The 18,923-nt window shown below is 34.0% G+C and overlaps 1 protein-coding gene across 1 annotated transcript; it reads right to left on the reverse strand.

Annotated features, from left to right (window-relative positions):
* Positions 1–648: 648 nt before the first annotated feature.
* On the reverse strand, positions 649–18,922 carry LOC148623752 (GPI ethanolamine phosphate transferase, stabilizing subunit-like). The gene is made up of 5 exons (XM_088565832.1): positions 18,665–18,922; positions 14,523–14,614; positions 11,415–11,531; positions 3,444–3,552; positions 649–945 (listed from the first exon to the last, which is right to left on the reverse strand). Exons 1-5 carry the CDS (start codon positions 18,920–18,922, stop codon positions 829–831), a joined length of 693 nt encoding a protein of 230 aa, XP_088421958.1. The 3' UTR covers positions 649–828.
* Between the last annotated feature and the right edge of the window lies 1 nt (position 18,923).

The raw sequence follows: 18,923 nt of genomic DNA on the forward strand, positions 1-18,923 counted from the left end.
CATCAACAGATCTTTCTGAAAATTTCGACATAGGTCCATCCCAACATGCTGAACAATTTTACTTCTGCCAGAATTTAGCTAAACCTACCTTTTTTGAATGATTTGCAAAATTCTGCAATTTTACCCCTAGATTTTTAGTAACAATAGTAGCAATATTTTTTGCCAGGTTTTTCGCCTCATCTAAAATCTCCACACAAGTTTGGTTATAATCTGTCAAGTTGTTTGAGAGGAGTATATGTTTGAAACAGTGTACGGACGACGGCGGATGCAGGATTCAAAGAGATGACAAATGCTCACATGGCCTTTAGGTCAGGTTAGCTAAAGAGGTCACACATTGAATAAAGTACAAACTTTCATACTCAAGCTCCATACCAAATTTCAAATCAACCTCATGATTTTTTTTTTAATTTTAAGTTGACGTGTGGTCAGTTAGATACATCACCTAAATGAAAGTCACACACATGGTGCAACCATCAGACTGAAGATTCATAGTTCCCATGAAAAGTTCTCAAGTTTAATAATATATGGTTAAAATTTATGGGAGACAGACAGCACTCAAACTAATTGACCTAACACCTGAAGATTTGGTTATTGAAATACCAGATCAAAAACTTTCTATCCCAATTATAGTTTCTTAAAGATAACGTATTAGTAATTAAAGATTTAATGACAATGCAACAAAAGATAACTCGTAAATTACTAGGAAGCTGACGGCTGTATTCAACAATAACATACGGTAAGTCAATATACAATATGTTTCAGGTATACAGAATTCTTCTGTCTTCCATTGTTAATACCACTTTTCCAGTTTGGTCTGTCTTCTAAATCTTAAGTAATTTTAATTCTCTTGATCCTATGATAATTAATATACAAGTGTCCAACTCCTATTATTAGACCAACACAGTATCCTAGTAACGTTCCTATTACACAAGTGATGGGCCATTCCTGAAAAAAAGGTTAATATTGTAAAATCATATCTTTAACATCTAAAAAACATAAAATTCTACTACAGTGCAAGATTTTGCTGAACAAAAAAAAATCTTGATACGACCGCAGTGGTCGAACCCTAAACAGTTAGGGCAAGTATGGACACACCATTCAAACATTGAATATTGATTACGATTAGACATTTGATACGGGAAAAAATGACCAGGACTGAAGTGGTCAATTTTTGGCCCTTATTCTTTAAGATTCTAGGCAAAACACACTAAATACATCCCAAACTTTTTGTGGCGATATGGTACATTGTAGCACTATTTCAAAGCCATCCATTCCCTTCCACTCAAGTTATCATCCAGAAATCAGAAAAAAATACTTGTTTCCGGTCCCTTATTCTTACTTGGCTCAAGCCTCTACCCCCAAAATCAATCCCAGCCTTACTCTTGTGATTTCGCACCTTGAGGTAAAACTGATATAAGTTTTACCTCAAGGTGCGAAATCACTTTTACTCAAGTTATTATACGGATATTCTAAAACGATTGGGGCCAAAAATACCACGAAAAACAAGTGTCATAGCACAATTTTTAGCGTAAAAATTAAATTATTCCGTATTTTTCACAGAAAATATAGTAATTTAAACAAAAAATCTTCCACAAATCTTATATGGCTAAGTTTAAACAGCCGTCATTTCTACATTTTTGCCCAAACATAAATTCCTGACACTATGCACATCTCCGTGTGATTATATTACACCCCACAAATTTTCATAACAATGCTCCAAGCTGCTAAAAAAATTATTCGAACAGACAGACGGACAGACAAGATGAAACATATATACCTCCAAACTTCTGCATGTTATTTTTGATTACTTCTTAACATCAGGTTATGGTAATGTATAAAGTAGTTACTTAAGGTAGAACATATCTATTACACGGAGCATATTTTTCTATCATACAGACATACATATTTTCTATTGTCTAATAGTGTTTGAAATGACGTAAACAGAATATATTTAAATTATTTCAAATGATTTTACACAAAAGTTAGAATGGTAAAATTAAAAACAATAATTAAAAAAAAAATTAAACAAGAGGCTCCCAGGAACCTGAATCACTCACCTGGTTGATTGTTTGTTTGTTGGGGTTTAACGCACAAGCAGCGATATTTCAGCTATATTCGGGCGACTCACCTGGTTGAATTTTGCCTTCAAGGGCAATAAATTTACAAGAAGTTGTCCAACAATTTTGACTCAAGAAGACTTTGGTAAGACTTATCATAGGGGTCATTTTAGCATTGAAAGTTTCTTTCTATCTATTATAGTTTCAAGATATTGGCTGAAAACAGTAAAAAACGTCATTTTACCCCGTTCAAGGGCAATAACTCTTACAAGGGATCGTCTGACAATTTTTATCCCTGAAGACATTTGTAGTCCTAATAATAAAGATCATTTCAGCTATTGAAAGAATTTGGCTAAAGCTAATGGTTTTGGAGGCATATGCGAAAAAACTACTGTCTGACCTCTTTGTTCTATTTTCAGTAACGGCGGTCATGTTTTTCGACAGATCAAAAATCCCCAAGTCAGTTCTATGCAGGATACCTCAAGGACCATTCATACCAACTTTGGTTCCAGTTGGTCAAGTAGTGTCAGAGGAGAAGATAATAGAAAGAAATAACATTAATAATAGCAAAAAAAAAAAACGTTGAAAGGGGCAATAACTCCGACATGGCCTGATGGATTAAAATTAAAATTTGACCGCAGATAGATCTCATCATGCTGAACACATGTACCCACGTCAGAATTTAGCTCAACCTAATGGTTTTGGAGATGTATGAAAAAAACTACTATCTGACGCCTACATTCTGTTTTTAGTAACGACGGCCGAATTTTTTTGGACGGATCAAAAATCCCCACATCAGTTCTATGCAATATAACCCAAGGAACATTCCTACTAAGTTTAGTTCAAATTGGTCAAGTAGTGTCAGAGAAGAGTTTTGAAAAATTGTTAACGACGACGGACGCCAAGTGATGGCAATAGCTCACATGGCCTTTGGCAAGGTGAGCTAAAAAGGGGGAATTAACTAGGAAAATGTTCAATTGAAAAGTAGAAGAAATTTCATTTTTTTTTTATTATTGCAAGAAAAAAGAGTTCGGTAACCCCGAATTTTCACTATAAAATGTACAAGAATGCCGGTTAAGTGTCGGTTAAAAAATTATCTACCAGTTATTTATAAGTTTGCAAAATATTGAAAATTCCCTACAGAATCCATATAAAATGAAGTAAAATACTGGCTTAAATAAGACTCAATTATCCCAGAATCAAATTCTGTGACATAAATGTACCTTTACATTAAAATTCTGAAGTATGTTCATTCGGGGTCATCTTTATCTATTAGAAGTATTAAGTGTGATATACCTAATTAAGTGACACACTTTTATGTTACATTCAATGGGAGTGAAAGAGGAAAAGAAACATTATCCTGAACAATACAGTTATACTACTAACCTGCCAAGGCCTATCCCAGTCTAAAGGTATAGGAAATGCTCCTAACCAGGCTCCAACTATACTACTCAATGTAGAGAAATATACAACTGATTCAATACCAAGCTCTGGACTAAGAAAAAAAAACATATTGTATCTTTATAATTTGGGTAGCGTGCAATGGTTTTTAGCAACCGAGATCTGTCAGAAGTAGCGTCACCAAATAAGGTCCATGGAATCAAACTGATTTGAAAATGATGTATATCTTACTTGTTAACTATCAATGCCGTTCTTACAATGCGACTCTAAGAACCAACTCTTTAAACTGAAGGGGGCTGGGATTATTTAAAAAAAAATGTTCCAAATTTGTGTCAATATTTTCTCTATTATTTAACAATGTAGATTTTCAAAAACAAATTTTAAAGCAGGCTGCTGCTGAAAAAAATAATGTAATATTTGACTAATATAAATAACAGAATGGATTTAACTTAGGTTAATTGCTCAAGTATATACGGTTTCTTACTAAATAAGTGTAACATATTTACTTCTACTACTTAAATGTTAGAATTTCTTATGTGTTTTTTTTTATCTTTGACTTCTTTGGTGAGTAGTATTGTCTATGCTATCTGTACCTTGTGTAGCAACCAAAAAGAATGGGGAGCAGAATTTACACGTAAGTTAATTTATTACTTTTCATCTTGCAGGAAAAACAAGTAAGTTTTAAGCAAATTGATATCAATTTTTTTAAGTACAATATTTTTTTTGGATAAATTTTATCTGGTAGTTTTTATTTTTAATTAAATGACTTGATGTACTCTACAGTAAGATATTACATGTAATTCATTCTGTCTTCAAACTTCACTTGATAACGAAAACTTTAACAAACTATAACAATGGCATGATTTTAAACATATATATAGAACAGTTCACAACGGTTTTCCCAATCAGTTTCAGTTTTTCATTCTCCTTATATCTGATCATGTTGATAACCAGCAAAACTGTGTGTTTTACTGCTGTGTTTTTTTTTAAAATTGGAGATAGATCTAGATTTTCAAGTCAAGAGACAAAAACAATACCAGAACCTTAAGAGGTAATACATGTAGTAGTAGGTATCACTTGTGTAAAGAAAATGTTTAATAAAAACCAGAAGAAATGACACAGATGCCCTTGTCATTCCTAAAATTTTAAAATTTAAAGATACAATATAAAGGTATTGAATTAAGCACATAGCACCCTCACCCAACCCCCTCCCCCCAGGAAAAAACTGAGATAATGTAATTCTCTAATAGAGAAATACCGATGTTTCATTTTTCTCTCAATGGAACTGAAATTCCAATCAAAAATAATCATAAACACCTAGGTATTACATTTACTAGTGATGCAAAGTGGTCCATGCATATTGAAAATATAATAGCTAGTGCAAAAAGTATCTTAATGCATTACAAAAATATATATTCCAAGAAGATCGTAACGTATTGGAAAAAACTATATCGTATATTCAACCATTGTTAGAATAAGCCCCTGAAGTATGGGACAACTGTAATCCCTAGTTACTCGCCGGAAGAATTGTAAATGGGTTACCGGTGTTTACAAAAATTATAGACATATGTAAAGAAGTCAATTGGGAGACACTAGAAAACTACAAATGCTATGTATAATCGAACAATAGCATGCCTCTGAATATCTGTGTTATCTTCTACCTAATTAAGGTACAATCAATATCCAACTATTCATTGCAAAACGGAGAGGACATTTTATTGCCGCACTGTAGATTGTCTGTAACAAGGGAATCTTTCCTTCCATCTACTATTTATGAATGGAACAATCAAGACATTACAATAAGAAAGATTGATTCAATATCCAAATTTAATTCGGTCTTAATCAGGAAAAAGGATTGATCCAATGTACCAAGATACTTTTCATACGTGCCTAGAACATGTTACGACAAACAGTTCCGGATTCAGAAAAAGGACCCCACTGAGAAAATAAATACATTAATGAACTTACCAGACGTGTACTATCACCTTCGGCCAGGCGAGCTAAGAGTAATCAAGGGAACCAAGATTTTAGCGGAAATCAAAAGAATTTAATCCAGGGACAAAGACGGCAAAAAACAAAAAGTAACTAAAATAATACACACAAAGTAACAACAGTAAATGACAACTCGGACACCTAAAAAAAGCCGTCATTATTCACCTTTCAAGGACAATAATTCTTACATGGAGTCGTCAGACAACTTTGATACCTTGGAGACTTTTGCGGGCCTAATAATAATACGGATCATTTCAGCAATAGAAGGATTTGGCTAAACCTAACGGTTTTGGAGATTTATGAGAAATACTTCTGTCTGACCCCCATGTTCTATTCTTATTAAAGGCGGCCATGTTCTTTGACGGATAAAAATCCCCACATCAATTGCAGGATATCCCAAAGAACATTCATACAAAGTTAGGTTCTTACTGGTCAAGCAGTGTCAGAGAATAAGAATTTTGAAAGAAATAACATTAAAAATAGCGAAAAAAAATGGAAAAGGGCAATAACTCCAACATGGCTTAACAGATTAAAGCAAAAATTAGATCACAGATAGATCTCATCATGCTGAATACTTTTACCCTGTCAAAATTTAATTTTTCTAAACCTAACGGTTTTATGTGCTAGTGGGTTGTCCACAGGGCAGTGGTATGCGTCTAGTGACGTAGTGTGGTTGGTACTATTCCAGTCACCGGTGGCTAGCTTGCGTTTGTAAGTGCAAAGTGAGCAGTATGTGCAAGTCTTTTCTGTCTGTACATAGCCTCTACACCGTCACGACTCCATGTAGCAACAGCACATGGGCTGAGTCATCTCCTGCAGTATCTGCATGGGGATCTCGGATCATCAAGGGTCCCAGAGATGCAGTGTGTAGGCCCACCGGTGCGTGGACACGTCCTAGCAGTAATCATCCTTGCCCCATCGCCTTGTGTGTGACTTTGGAAGGTCGAAAGCTATAAAAGTAAATCCAGACAGAAAATCCCGGTAGATAGAACTCGATAGCATATGCAATCGTCTACAGGTTGGATAACCCTAACAGAAAACCCCGTCCCTTCACGCAAGAGGTTTTGCTTAGGGCTAACAACCCCAACATGTGAAAAAGGAGAGTTACAGAAATAGCAACAAGGACCTTAACCAAAACTGCTGTGAATGAACGTCTCCAAAATGCTGGTAATCCACCATGTACGAATGATGGTAGTCGAAGCCAAAAGGAAGCTACTCACATGATAAAGGAGACGCTTAGCACTGCAAAAACAAAGATCCAGGTTACATCCTGGAATGTAAGGACAATATATGCTACAAGGAAGTTAGCTCAATTTACTGAAATGAAACGGTACGACCTCGGCATATTGGGTATCTGTGAAAGCAGGTGGACTGGATCTGGGAGAATAGTAACAACCTCAGGATAATTGCTTCTCTATTCTTGTCGTGAAGATAGTCATCATCAGAAAGATGTGGTTATTATACTCAAGAAAGGCTAGAAAAGGACACTGATTGAATGGAAACCAATTAATAACAGACTGATAAGTGCCAGAATACGGGGAAAACACACCAACATCAGCATTTTACACTGTTATGCCCCAACAAATGATTATTATTAAAGACAAACTTGGAAATTTATTTGAGAATAACCAGGAAAAACGCTGGGTTGGAGCCCTTCAGTGAAGTTTAAAATCGACCAACACCTCATGAAGAATCTAACATTTCTGAGTCTGAGCATAAAATCAAAATCAACATTAAAACACCAGAATTTCCTGAAATAATATCAGCCACAAAGTTTGGAGAATGGTAAAGCACCAGGCAGCGACAACTGGAATGCAGAACTTTTCAAAATTGATACATTGTACCAACTTGACTGCAAATGTTTTATATCCAATTTTCACGTGGAATGAAGCTGTTATACCTAAAGTTTGGAATAAAGAAGCCATCATCAAAATACCAAAAAGGAGAATTTCATGATTGTAACAACTGGAAAGGAATCACACTCCTTTCCATACCAAGTAAGATCATGGCAAAAATTATCATCAAGCGAATTTCAGAAACCATTGACAGCACTCTCAGGAAAGAACAAGCAGGATTCCGCAAAGGAAAAAGGTTGTACTGACCAGATTTTTATACTCAGAAATATTATTGAATAATGTACTGAATGGCAAAGACAACTCTATATTAACTTTATTGACTTTGAAAAGGCCTTTGATAGCATCCACAGAATCAGCCTATGGAAAATAATAAGATCTTATGGTATTCCACAACACCTCATTAATCTTGTAAGGGCATTTTATGATAACTATGAATGCACTGTTGGGAATTCAGAGATAGTCTTCCAAGTAAAAAACAGGACTTAGGCGAAGATGCGTCATGTCATCAACCTTATTTATCATAGCCATCGACTGGGTCTTACAACAAACAAGTCTGACACCCCAAGAGGCATCTGATGGGGAATCTTTTAACCTTAGAGGATCTTGATTTTGCTGATGATCTCATCAACATATCCACGAAAAAACCAACAGATTGCAATCTTTTTTCCAACCAAACCGGCTTACGAATCAACACCAGAAAATCTGGTCATGATTCTCAACAACTCCAACTCAGCAACAGTACTACTAAATGGACAAGCATTACCTCAAACAGATACATTTACATATCCTGGCAATACAGTCAGAGCAGATGGTGGTGCTGCTACTGAGATTAAACAACGTTTGTCAAAAGCAAGTGCTGCATTCATCAACTTGCAGAATTATGGAAATCCGGACAGTACACTACACGCATCTTGATTGATTGATTGTTGGGGTTTAATGTCCGAGCAGCAATATTTCAGTTATATTCAGACAACACTACATGCATCAAATTGAATCTATACAACAGTTTGTTATACTTACCCTGTTGTATGGTTCAAAGTGCTGGAGAATGACTGAGGCTGACAAACAAAACTATCCACCTTTCATACAAATTGCCTAAGGAGGATCCTTCGAATACTTTGGCCAAATAAGATCACTATAAAGTCCTCCATAGATGTAATCAAGAAGATATAAGCAAGATCATAAGAAAAAGAAGGTGGGGATGGACTGGACACGTCTTAAGATGTGGCGTACCTTTGTTGCTGCCCCACATGCCATTGGGCGTAATGAGCAACAACATAACAGTTTTGGAGATATATGCGAAAAACTATTGTCTGACTCCTATGTTCTGTTTTAGTAACGGCAGTCATGTTTTTGACCGATCAAAAATTCCCACATTAGTTCTATGCAGGATACCCCAAGGAACATTCATACCAAGTTTGGTTCTTACTAGTCAAGTAGTGTCAGAAGAAAAGAATTTTGAAAGGAAAAAATATTAAAAACAGCATAAAAACATTGAAAAGGGCAATAACTCCAATATACTTCACAAATTGAAACGAAAATTCCAAGCAGATAGATCTCATCATGCTGGACGCTTTAACCCTACGTCACATTTTGATTAAATCTAATGGTTTTTGCAAAAAAAAAAAACTACTGTCTAAAAAGCAAAAGGAATATCAATGTACACGAAAAATCGACAAACATTGGACTACAGGTTTTTGGCTTGGGACAGGAAAAATGAAGTAGCACGGTGGCAGGGTTGAATATGTTTGTGAGGGCTCCTCTAACCTGTGACAGCAGTGGTGGAAAACTACAATAAACAAACTACAAAAAACTGTTCAATTTGGATTTAACTCTTGAGATCAATACAGAATATAAACACTTTAACAAATAGAACAAAAGACAACAAGCTGTATCACTTACTTTTTTGTGTAAGTTAGTTCAAAATCCAAAAGCAACTGATAAGCACACCTTGTTTACTCAAACAAAAATATAGCAAATCTCAAATCAATCCTACAATCTTAATTTTCATTGTGATTAGATATTTGACACAGGATAAGACTTTTACCAAAATCAAAGTCGTTCAATTTTTGACCCTTTATTCATGAATGGTTCCCTTAACAACCTCCAAAATAAATCCTAGCCTTCTTTGAAGGGAGTGGCACCTTTGGGTACAACATCAAAGTGATAAATTTACATATAGTCAAGTTGCTGTCCAAACAAAACGAAAATGCTAGTTTCTAGTCTCTTTTTGACCCTTGAATCCTAAACAGTTCGAAGTCACAAGCCCCAAAACCAATCATAGCCTTCCTTTTATGGCATGGCATCTTGTGGTACAATTTAAAAGAAATCCATTCACTTGCAGTCAAATTATTGTTCAGACATCATGAAAATGCCTCTTTCTTACCACTTTTTGGGCCCTAAATCTTAATTCAAACTGTAGATGTCACAACTCTCAAAATAACTGAATTCTTAAAATGATCTATGTCATAAACCCCAAAATCAATCCTAATCTTTTTTTGTGTTTTTTTTTGTGACATAGCACCTTGTGGTAAAATTTCATTATGATCTATTCACTTATACTCAAGTTTTTGTCTGGACATGAAATGTCAACAGACAACAATGATGAAGATGATAACAGCACGATAACAGTATATATATATATATATATATATATATATATATATATATATATATATATATATATATATATATATATATATATATATATATATATATATATATTTATTACACAGCAATTGTTTCATGGTCCTATGAAAAGCAAAAAAAAACCTGTTTGGGCAAACATTAAAATATGTATGACCAAGTCAAAAACCTTATACACACTACAAATTATCAAACAGAAGCCGCACACATGAAATCATTTTAAATCCTTCCCATGAAAGGATATCAAGATGTTTGTGATGATTCATTGGACTAACTACCTAAAAACGCATTAATTTGTTCAAGCAAACAGGAAGTTGTAAAAGATGAAGCTACATACTGAGTTTTAGATCATCCTGACATCATAAATGGTTGAGATTTTCGTGTCAAAAATTCAAGAAACCCCAATATGAAAAAGTAACAAATCAATCTGAAATGCAGTTGATGTGTGACCAAGCTGATAAGCATACACACCTTAAACTTCAAGATGAAACTGCACAACATATTTTAAAATCATTTCCATTGAGTTTTGCTGAAAAGTTTTGCAAAAAAAAAAAAAAGAAATTTCAATGCTATCCGAATGCACCATTTTTTTGGACGGGCACCTGACATGTCTATCATGTGTTTACTGGTTTCTTCCATGGCCCTAAATCTGTTTTTCAAAACATGGATCCTTAGCATCTGCTATCACTTTGAATTTGCTGTCTCTTTTACATCAATTAACATGGAAAATTTCTTTACAATCTATTTCCATTAATATTTAATAGAGACTGATCATTCCATTGATTCTATTTATATCTACTTTAACCTTTTTACTTAAACAACAAAATAATTGTTTCCAATTAATGTTAAAAAGTTTAAAAAAATTCTATATTTTTCCATCATTGTTGAATATATGAATTTTTCAATTGTTTGGAAGTACATTATTATTTCTCAAAACTTATGTCCCCTATATATTGGAATGATTGCACCTTAACATGTCAAGATTTCATAGTGCCACAACCATCCAATGCAACATATCCTTCTTTATTTAAAATTCCATACAGAACATTTCACCAATACTTAGCTATGACACCGTGTCCAGAATCTAATGATGCCAGAGACGACCAGAGTGTACCATTTCATGATAATAAAAAAACCAAAATGCAGGTGACTTTTTTTAACACTATCATACTTGCCTTTTGAAAATGTCTATGAGGGTTTTATATGTCAAGTAGTCCTTAGCAACCAAGAAAACCATTTCAAGGGCTTTCAAATTAATCAAAATGTTATTTTCTGGTTTCTTGACAGAAAAAAAAACAAAGCTAATACACCACTTACTTGAATATTGCTTTTTGAATATTTAAATTTTGGACCCCTCACACTCCCCTCCAACAAATAGTGAGAGTTGGCAGGTGTGCACTATAATAGGTATGAACATACTAAACCTTGATCTTTTTAAATGTAAGCCTTATTGTACACAAACCTGTTAAAAACAAACATCCTGGTCCAATGTGAAGTATTAGTACCTATAACACATATTACTGGTAACACAACTGTTACAGACATGGTCATTCCTAAGTGAAATGTTTCTGCTGATGATCTGAAAAAAAAAAAGACACATTGGAAATGAAGCCAAATTGTTAGCACATAACTTCTTTATTTGTATTACATTGTTGTAAATTCTTATACCCAAAAGAAGAAAAAGTTACTACTTCTGTTCTGAGACTTGTAATATGATTAAGTTCAGAGTTTGTAAGATAGTTAAACATATGAATTTGACCATACAATTTGTCATTTTGGGCCAAGAAATTTACCCAATTTATTGAACAGAGTCATTTTAATGCATTTTGATACATTTGTTTTACTGCATATATGAGGGAGTAAAGTGACTTTAAATTTAATGAGCTGTGTGTCAAACAGTGATGTGTAGCAATCTCATTTTTGTTCTTTCTTTTATACTTTTATAGGTTTATTTCTAAAAACTGCTATTAGTCCAATACATTAGTGTATTTCCTAACTGTAGTAGCACCCTGTATTCCTTAAATGTAGTAGCCCCCTGTATTCCTTAACTGTAGTAGCTCCCTGTATTCCCTAACTGTAGTAGCACCCTGTATTCCTTAACTGTAGTAGCGCACTGTATTCCCTAACTGTAGTAGCCCCCTGTATTCCTTAACTGTAGTAGTGCACTGTATTCCCTAACTGTAGTAGCCCCCTGTATTCCTTTACTGTAGTAGCGCACTGTATTCCCTAACTGTAGTAGCACCCTGTATTCCCTAACTGTAGTAGCACCCTGAACAGTAAGATTTTAAAGGTACTCATGCATCAGTTTTTGTCTTCCTAGAGTCATCTATTGAAAGTTTAAAGAAAAACCATCATAGTGAGGTTAACTCTTAATAATGATTGTAAACAGAACCAGAAAAACTGTGAGAATGGCTCACATAGTGATACATGTACCTCTTCCAAGAAACCATATAAGAAACCCAAAAAGCCATTTCGATAGCAAAACAATATAAAAAGTGCACAATGACATCATGAGATAAAGGATATGTATAAGATTCAACTTATTCCATTCAACAGTTCTAGAGGAGTTACAAATTGGAAGAAGCCCCGCAACCTGATCAAGTTTGTTTTGTAGCAGGAAACCCAGAAAGACATTCAAATGGAAAAACAACATATTAGGTGCAAAATGGCATCATGCAATAAAGATTTGTAAAAGTTGCATCAAATTTCATTCAGTGATTCCAGGAGTTGGTTGGGGACAGACAAATGGATAGCATGATCCCTGTATACCTCCAGCTTTGCCAATTGTGGGTGAGTAGAAATATCTGAGTCTTTTTGTTAATGAGATCAAGAAAAGTTGCTCTAAAACGCGTTACTAAAGAAGGGTGAAAACTCCTGTAAAATTCTTGAACATAGCGGTGTTAAGAATGATCCAGAACAAAAAGTGTCTTTATAATTATCCTACTACAGCTCTTAGTGGGGTTGTGTCTATAGGAGTTCATACACTGACAGTGTAATGAACAAAAACCAAGTAACTCCAATAAAATTTGTCAAGTCATAATGGCATGCATATAATCAATTGTAAATGGTTCCTAATAAGAATTATCACAAATCAAAAACATTAAATGGAACTTTTCAAATTCTTGTCTAATGGTGTTGTATAAAATGCACTATAAGATGTCCAAGTTGCTTCACATTTATAAGATTTGTTTAATCAAAGCAGTTGTGTGATTGAACATTTTTTGAATCAAATTATTACTAAAACATTAAGTATTGAACATCAATAAAATTCATTTGCCAGATATGGAGGGATTGTTGAGTTTACACAGAAATTGATATGAACTGGAAATTGTAGACCCCTGCTCTGCACTCAGCTGGCAAGTGGTAAAATAGTAATTAGGGTCTAAATAGAGAGTCTGGATCACTCCCAGTCAAAATAGTCTTTTAAGCTTTCTAAAGCTGGACTCTTGACCTTACTGTACTATTGTCAAAACGAATCATGCAATCAATATAAATCATCTTAGTTATCCACCAGGTTTTCATATCATAAAATAAATAACTCACAGTCATTTTTTCACTGTTCAAGGGTAATTACTCTAACATTGATCAACAAATCATGAAAATTTTGGGACAGGTCTGTCTTACCATGCTGCTCAATTTTATCCCATAAAAACAAGATTTTCCGGTAATTCCACAAATTCTCAATTATTAGTAATGGTGGCCATGTTTTTCGACAGATCAAAAGGATATCTTAACAAACATTCATACCTTGTTTGATTTTAATCCTCTCTACTAGAAGACTCAGAGGATATTTTCTAAGCAGGAAATGTAAATATCTGTAATAAAATCCATTCCAGACCAGTTACTCATTCATCTGTTTACAGATCTTTCTAAAAATTTCAGCATAAGCCCAAATCAACATGCTGAACAATTTTACTCCTGATTCAGATTTTAGACAAACCTACTATTTTTGACTTATCTGTATTCTGCAATTTGACCCTTATGTTCTATTTTTAGTAACAGCAGCCATTTTTTTTTGGCAAGGTCAAAAATCCTCACACACAAATTATCAAAGATGTTCTACAGAACATTCATGCTAAGTTTTATTTCAATCCATCCAGTATTTTCAGAGGAGAAGATGTTTAACATTGGAAATGTTAAATAATTAAAATTCATCTGTGTACAGATCTTACTGAAAATTTTGTATAGGTCTAACCTATCATGTTGAACAATTATAATTGCTGCCAAATTTTACCTAAACCTAACCATTTTTGAATTATGTTCAAAATTCTGCAATTTGATCCCTATGATCTATTTTTAGGAACAGCGGCCACGTTTTTTGCAAGATCAAAAATCCTCACACAATGAATATTAAAAATACCCTAAGAAACTTGATGCAAAGTTTGTTTCAATCTGTCATGTAGTTTCAGAGGAGAAGATGTTTGAAAAAGTTAACAGACATCAATGGAGGACAATGACAATGGAGGATGGACAAATAGTGATGGCAATAGCTCAAATGCCCTTATCGCCAGGTGAGCTAAAAACTATAAGTTTGTCATGTACTGGTACTCTAATTATTCTTGACACTTACTCAAATAATGGCGCACCAAACAGAATAGCCAAAACATGGAAAAATATTGACGAACAAAAAAGCAACAGTCCATTCTTTAGGATACAACGTAACTGAAAAAGAAAAATAGCATCATGATGGTATTTCATCACATTCTGTTGACTGAAAATTCATTAAATAAACAACACCTTAATACACCTGTCCTCATGATTGAAGGAAATGAAGTTTTATATTCCATATCATATGTTATGCTCAAGCACCATGTTTGACTTTTTTACAAATGAGATGTTTGAGAAGCAAAACACAGATTTTTTTTTACCATGTTAAACTTCTAACAAAGTTTAAAGTTTATTGAACGAGGGTTCTCAAGCTACAGTGTAATTATGAAAAAAAAAAATCCTAGATGAATTATTAAAAAATCCTTTGACTCTAAAACTGTAAATTAAAAATTTTCTCAAGAAAGTACAAAAATATAAACAGACCATTAGATCATTATAAATAATATGCAAAAGTTAACAGATGCCAACAACAATGATGACAGATTGATACCAATATATGACCATATAAAGTATATAGACTATTATAACTAACAATTTTGAAAAGTTTTCTTTAGGGGGTTCTCAAGTTATGATGTGACATGAGAAAAAAATCCCATAATAAATATGGAAAAAGTCATTACAAAAACAAGAGGCTCCCAGGAGCCTAAATCGCTCACCTTGTTGAATTTTGCCTCTCAAAGGCAATAAATTAAACAAGAAGTCAAGAAGTCTTTGGTAGGACTTACCATAAGAATCATTTCAACAATTAAAAGTATCTTTTAATCTATCACAGTTTTCAAGATATTGACTGAAATCTGTAAAAAAAAAATTCTTTCCCCTTTCAAGGGCAATAACTCTTACAAGGAGTTGTGTAGTCCTTATAATAATGATCAGCCATTGAAAGAATTTCGTTAAACCTAACAGTTTTGGAGATATATGCCAAAAACTACTGTCAGACCCCTATGTTCTATTTTAAGTAATGGCAGCCATGTTTTTTGACGAATCAAAAATCCCCACATCAGTTCTACGCAGGATACCCATAGAAACATTCACACCAAGTTCGGTTCTAATTGGTCAAGTTTCAGTGAAGAAGAGTTTGTATAATTATTAACGACGACAGATGCCAAGTGATGGCAATAGCTCACATGGTCTTTCCCCAGGCGAACTTAAACAATAGGAATTTCATCAAAATAAATACATATCTTCAAACAATTGTTACAAACAAGTGTATAGTTTGAAGTAAAATTGTTTCCAACATATGTGATGACATGTAAAACCTTGACCCAACCCCCTTCTTTTAATAAAGTCCTATAACTCAGAAACTAAAATTTCTCCAAACAGTAAACAGACAGTTAGTCTATCATAACCAACAATTGTATAATATTTAAAGGGTATTCAAATTATGTTATGTTATATTATTAATGTTATCTTGAACACCTCACTCAGCTGGGTGTGTTGAAACAGATTTTATATTCCACTCCCTGATTATAATCAGTTCTTGATGCCAGCCCAGCAGGGTGTGTTAAAATAGACTTTATATTCCACTCCCTGGTTAAAATCAGTTCCTGATGCCAGCCCAGCAGGGAGTGTTAAAACAGATTTTATATTCCACTCCCTGATTATAATCAGTTCCTGACGCCAGTGCAGCTGGGTGTGTTGAAACAGATTTTATATTCCACTCCCTGATTATAATCAGTTCTTGATGCCAGCCCAGCAGGGTGTGTTAAAATAGACTTTATATTCCACTCCCTGGTTATAATCAGTTCCTGATGCCAGCCCAGCAGGGCATGTTAAAACAGACTTTATATTCCACTCCCTGGTTATAATCAGTTCCTGATGCCAGTGCAGCTGGGTGTGTTGAAACAGACTTCATATTCCACTCCCTGATTATAATCAGTTTTTGATGCCAGCCCAGCAGGGTGTGTTAAAATAGACTTTATATTCCACTCCCTGGTTAAAATCAGTTCCTGATGCCAATGCAGCAGGGTGTGTTCAAGTAGACTATATATTCCACTCTCTGATAATAATCAGTTCCTGATGCCAGTCCAGCAGGGTGTGTTAAAATAGACTTTATATTCCACTCCCTGGTTACTATCAGTTCCTGAAGCCAGTGCAGCTGGGCGTGTTAAAACAGATTTTATATTCCACTCCCTGGTTACAATCAGTTCTTGATGCCAGCCCAGCAGGGCGTGCTAAAATAGACTTTATATTCCACTAACTGGTAATAATCAGTTCCTGATAGCAGCCCAGCAGGGTTGTGTTGAAATAGACGATCCCAATAAGAGGATAAGATATTCTTACTTAAATCTTATCATACACCTAAAAATTATATATAAAGGGAGATGGACTCAGGGTGAAAAAGTTAAAGGGGCAACAGGTACTAAGGCAAACAAAATTTGAGGCGAACAGACCCAAACTCAGCTTTCAGGTATTTTTGTTCTAACAAAGCATTTGTGAAATATACATGTATGATATATTAGAATATGGGAAAGTTGGTACTGCAGGTTAACCCAACTCTGGCGGTCAAAATATTAAGCCTCCCATATAAATTCAAAACTACAATTGATGGAAATGTTTGGTTATATACACAGAATCTGGGTATTCTTCTAATAAATGTTGAAAAAATTATCACGATTGTAAATGCTGACCTACTTAAGGAATGGAGTCATAGGCTGCCGTTATTGTTTGATATACCATATATGGAAATATGAGTTGATTTGAATATGTTAATTAACACTCTTGACCTGAACTTAATGACGTGTGATCCACACACACAGGCCCCTGTACTTCGTTATGAAAAATCCAAATTTGTGATTGTGCCTAAATTGGTTGCACCAGAATAAGTTGAACCACTATATACATGTAGCTACATTTTTGTATATTTGTACACGCCTTGAGACATATATGTTTTCAGCACACATGATACCTAAACACATGCTAAACGCCCGCCAAAGGCACAATAAATGAATGCTTCAATCATGCATTTAAACAAACACTACCATTGTGCATTAAAATGAACACTCCCATTGCGCGTATAAAACGAATGCCCATTGAGTGTGTCTAAACACATGAAAGACAAACAATAAAAAAAATAATAATATTAAATATTAATGACGAAAGAAAAAATCAAAAATAAAATAAATGAAAATACGAAAAATATAAAAATAACAGCTGAATAAAGGAAATAAAGAATGAACAAAAATAAATTTATGCTCCTATCATGCTTTAAAATGTACACTAACAGCATGTATTTAAACAAACAAAAAAACAATATGTAAACCTATGGTACCAAGTCGATTTGCCTGGTCTTGTCTCAGGTCGTTTTGCCTACTAAAGTAAGTTGTTTCGCCTAAATATGAAATATGCGTTAAACATTGAAGATTTCTGTACACGGGGGTAAAAATCATTATTATAAAATAATCAATTAAGGAAAAAAAAAAAACAACCAATGGATAGATTAAGGTTTACATTAAAATATAGTAATTTCAGAATCAATTTTTTTTCTTATCCATGAAAATGGTTATTTAACAAAAATTAAAAGTAAGAAAATGAAAGGATTTCTGAAAATCAAAATGCCATATGACTAAGTTCCTGCAGGCAATTAGTTAGTTTTGCCATTACCGGTAAATTAATTGAATAAACAAGCATTACTTTATTGTTGGTTAAATATAAATGATATTTCATTTACATTACATATTACTGGATGTTAAACTTACGTGACTGTTCATAGTCCATTTAAAGTAATTTAATATATGTAGGTAATTATTATACTGACTTACCATAACTATTATAATTATTCACCTACAGCTGTACTTATTTTTTTTACTTTCATGTTCAATATATACATATCTGTTAACGAAAACATTATTACCATGGTAAATGATGAGTTGCAAATGACAACGAAAATGTAGACAAAGCAACCCAAATTGAGATAGCATATAGGCAAAACAACCCAAGGCAAACAGGAAAGTAAGCGAAACAACTCTGAAAGCGAACAGGTTTCATTGCTGAACGATCTGGATTCTAAACGTACAATAAACGATGCAGGAACGCTTAAATATGAAAGTTTCTCTCAAGTAGTGTACCACAAAAAAGTCAATAAGTCTCTGTTTTTCATTTGCTTACTTTTAAACTGATCCCTGTGAGTTTTGAAGTACCGGCTGTTGGTAAAAAGTAGTTTTGATATACAACATTTGCCACAGCAATAAACGCCACAATGAGTTTAGTAACAAAAAGTCTATATTTGACAATACTGAGAAAATTGTCACGTGTAACACTTGTTATGGTAAAAATGAGTATGAGAAAGGATAGCAACAGATGAGTTCGAGTCAAAGAATTTATAAGGTCTTTCTGTGACAAACGGCTAACTATGGGGGCTGACATT

This window comes from Perna viridis, chromosome 2 (genome assembly GCF_037379345.1).
Source record: "Perna viridis isolate PV_CMFRI_1.1 ecotype Kerala chromosome 2, ASM3737934v1, whole genome shotgun sequence".
Classification (NCBI taxonomy): domain Eukaryota; kingdom Metazoa; phylum Mollusca; class Bivalvia; order Mytilida; family Mytilidae; genus Perna; species Perna viridis.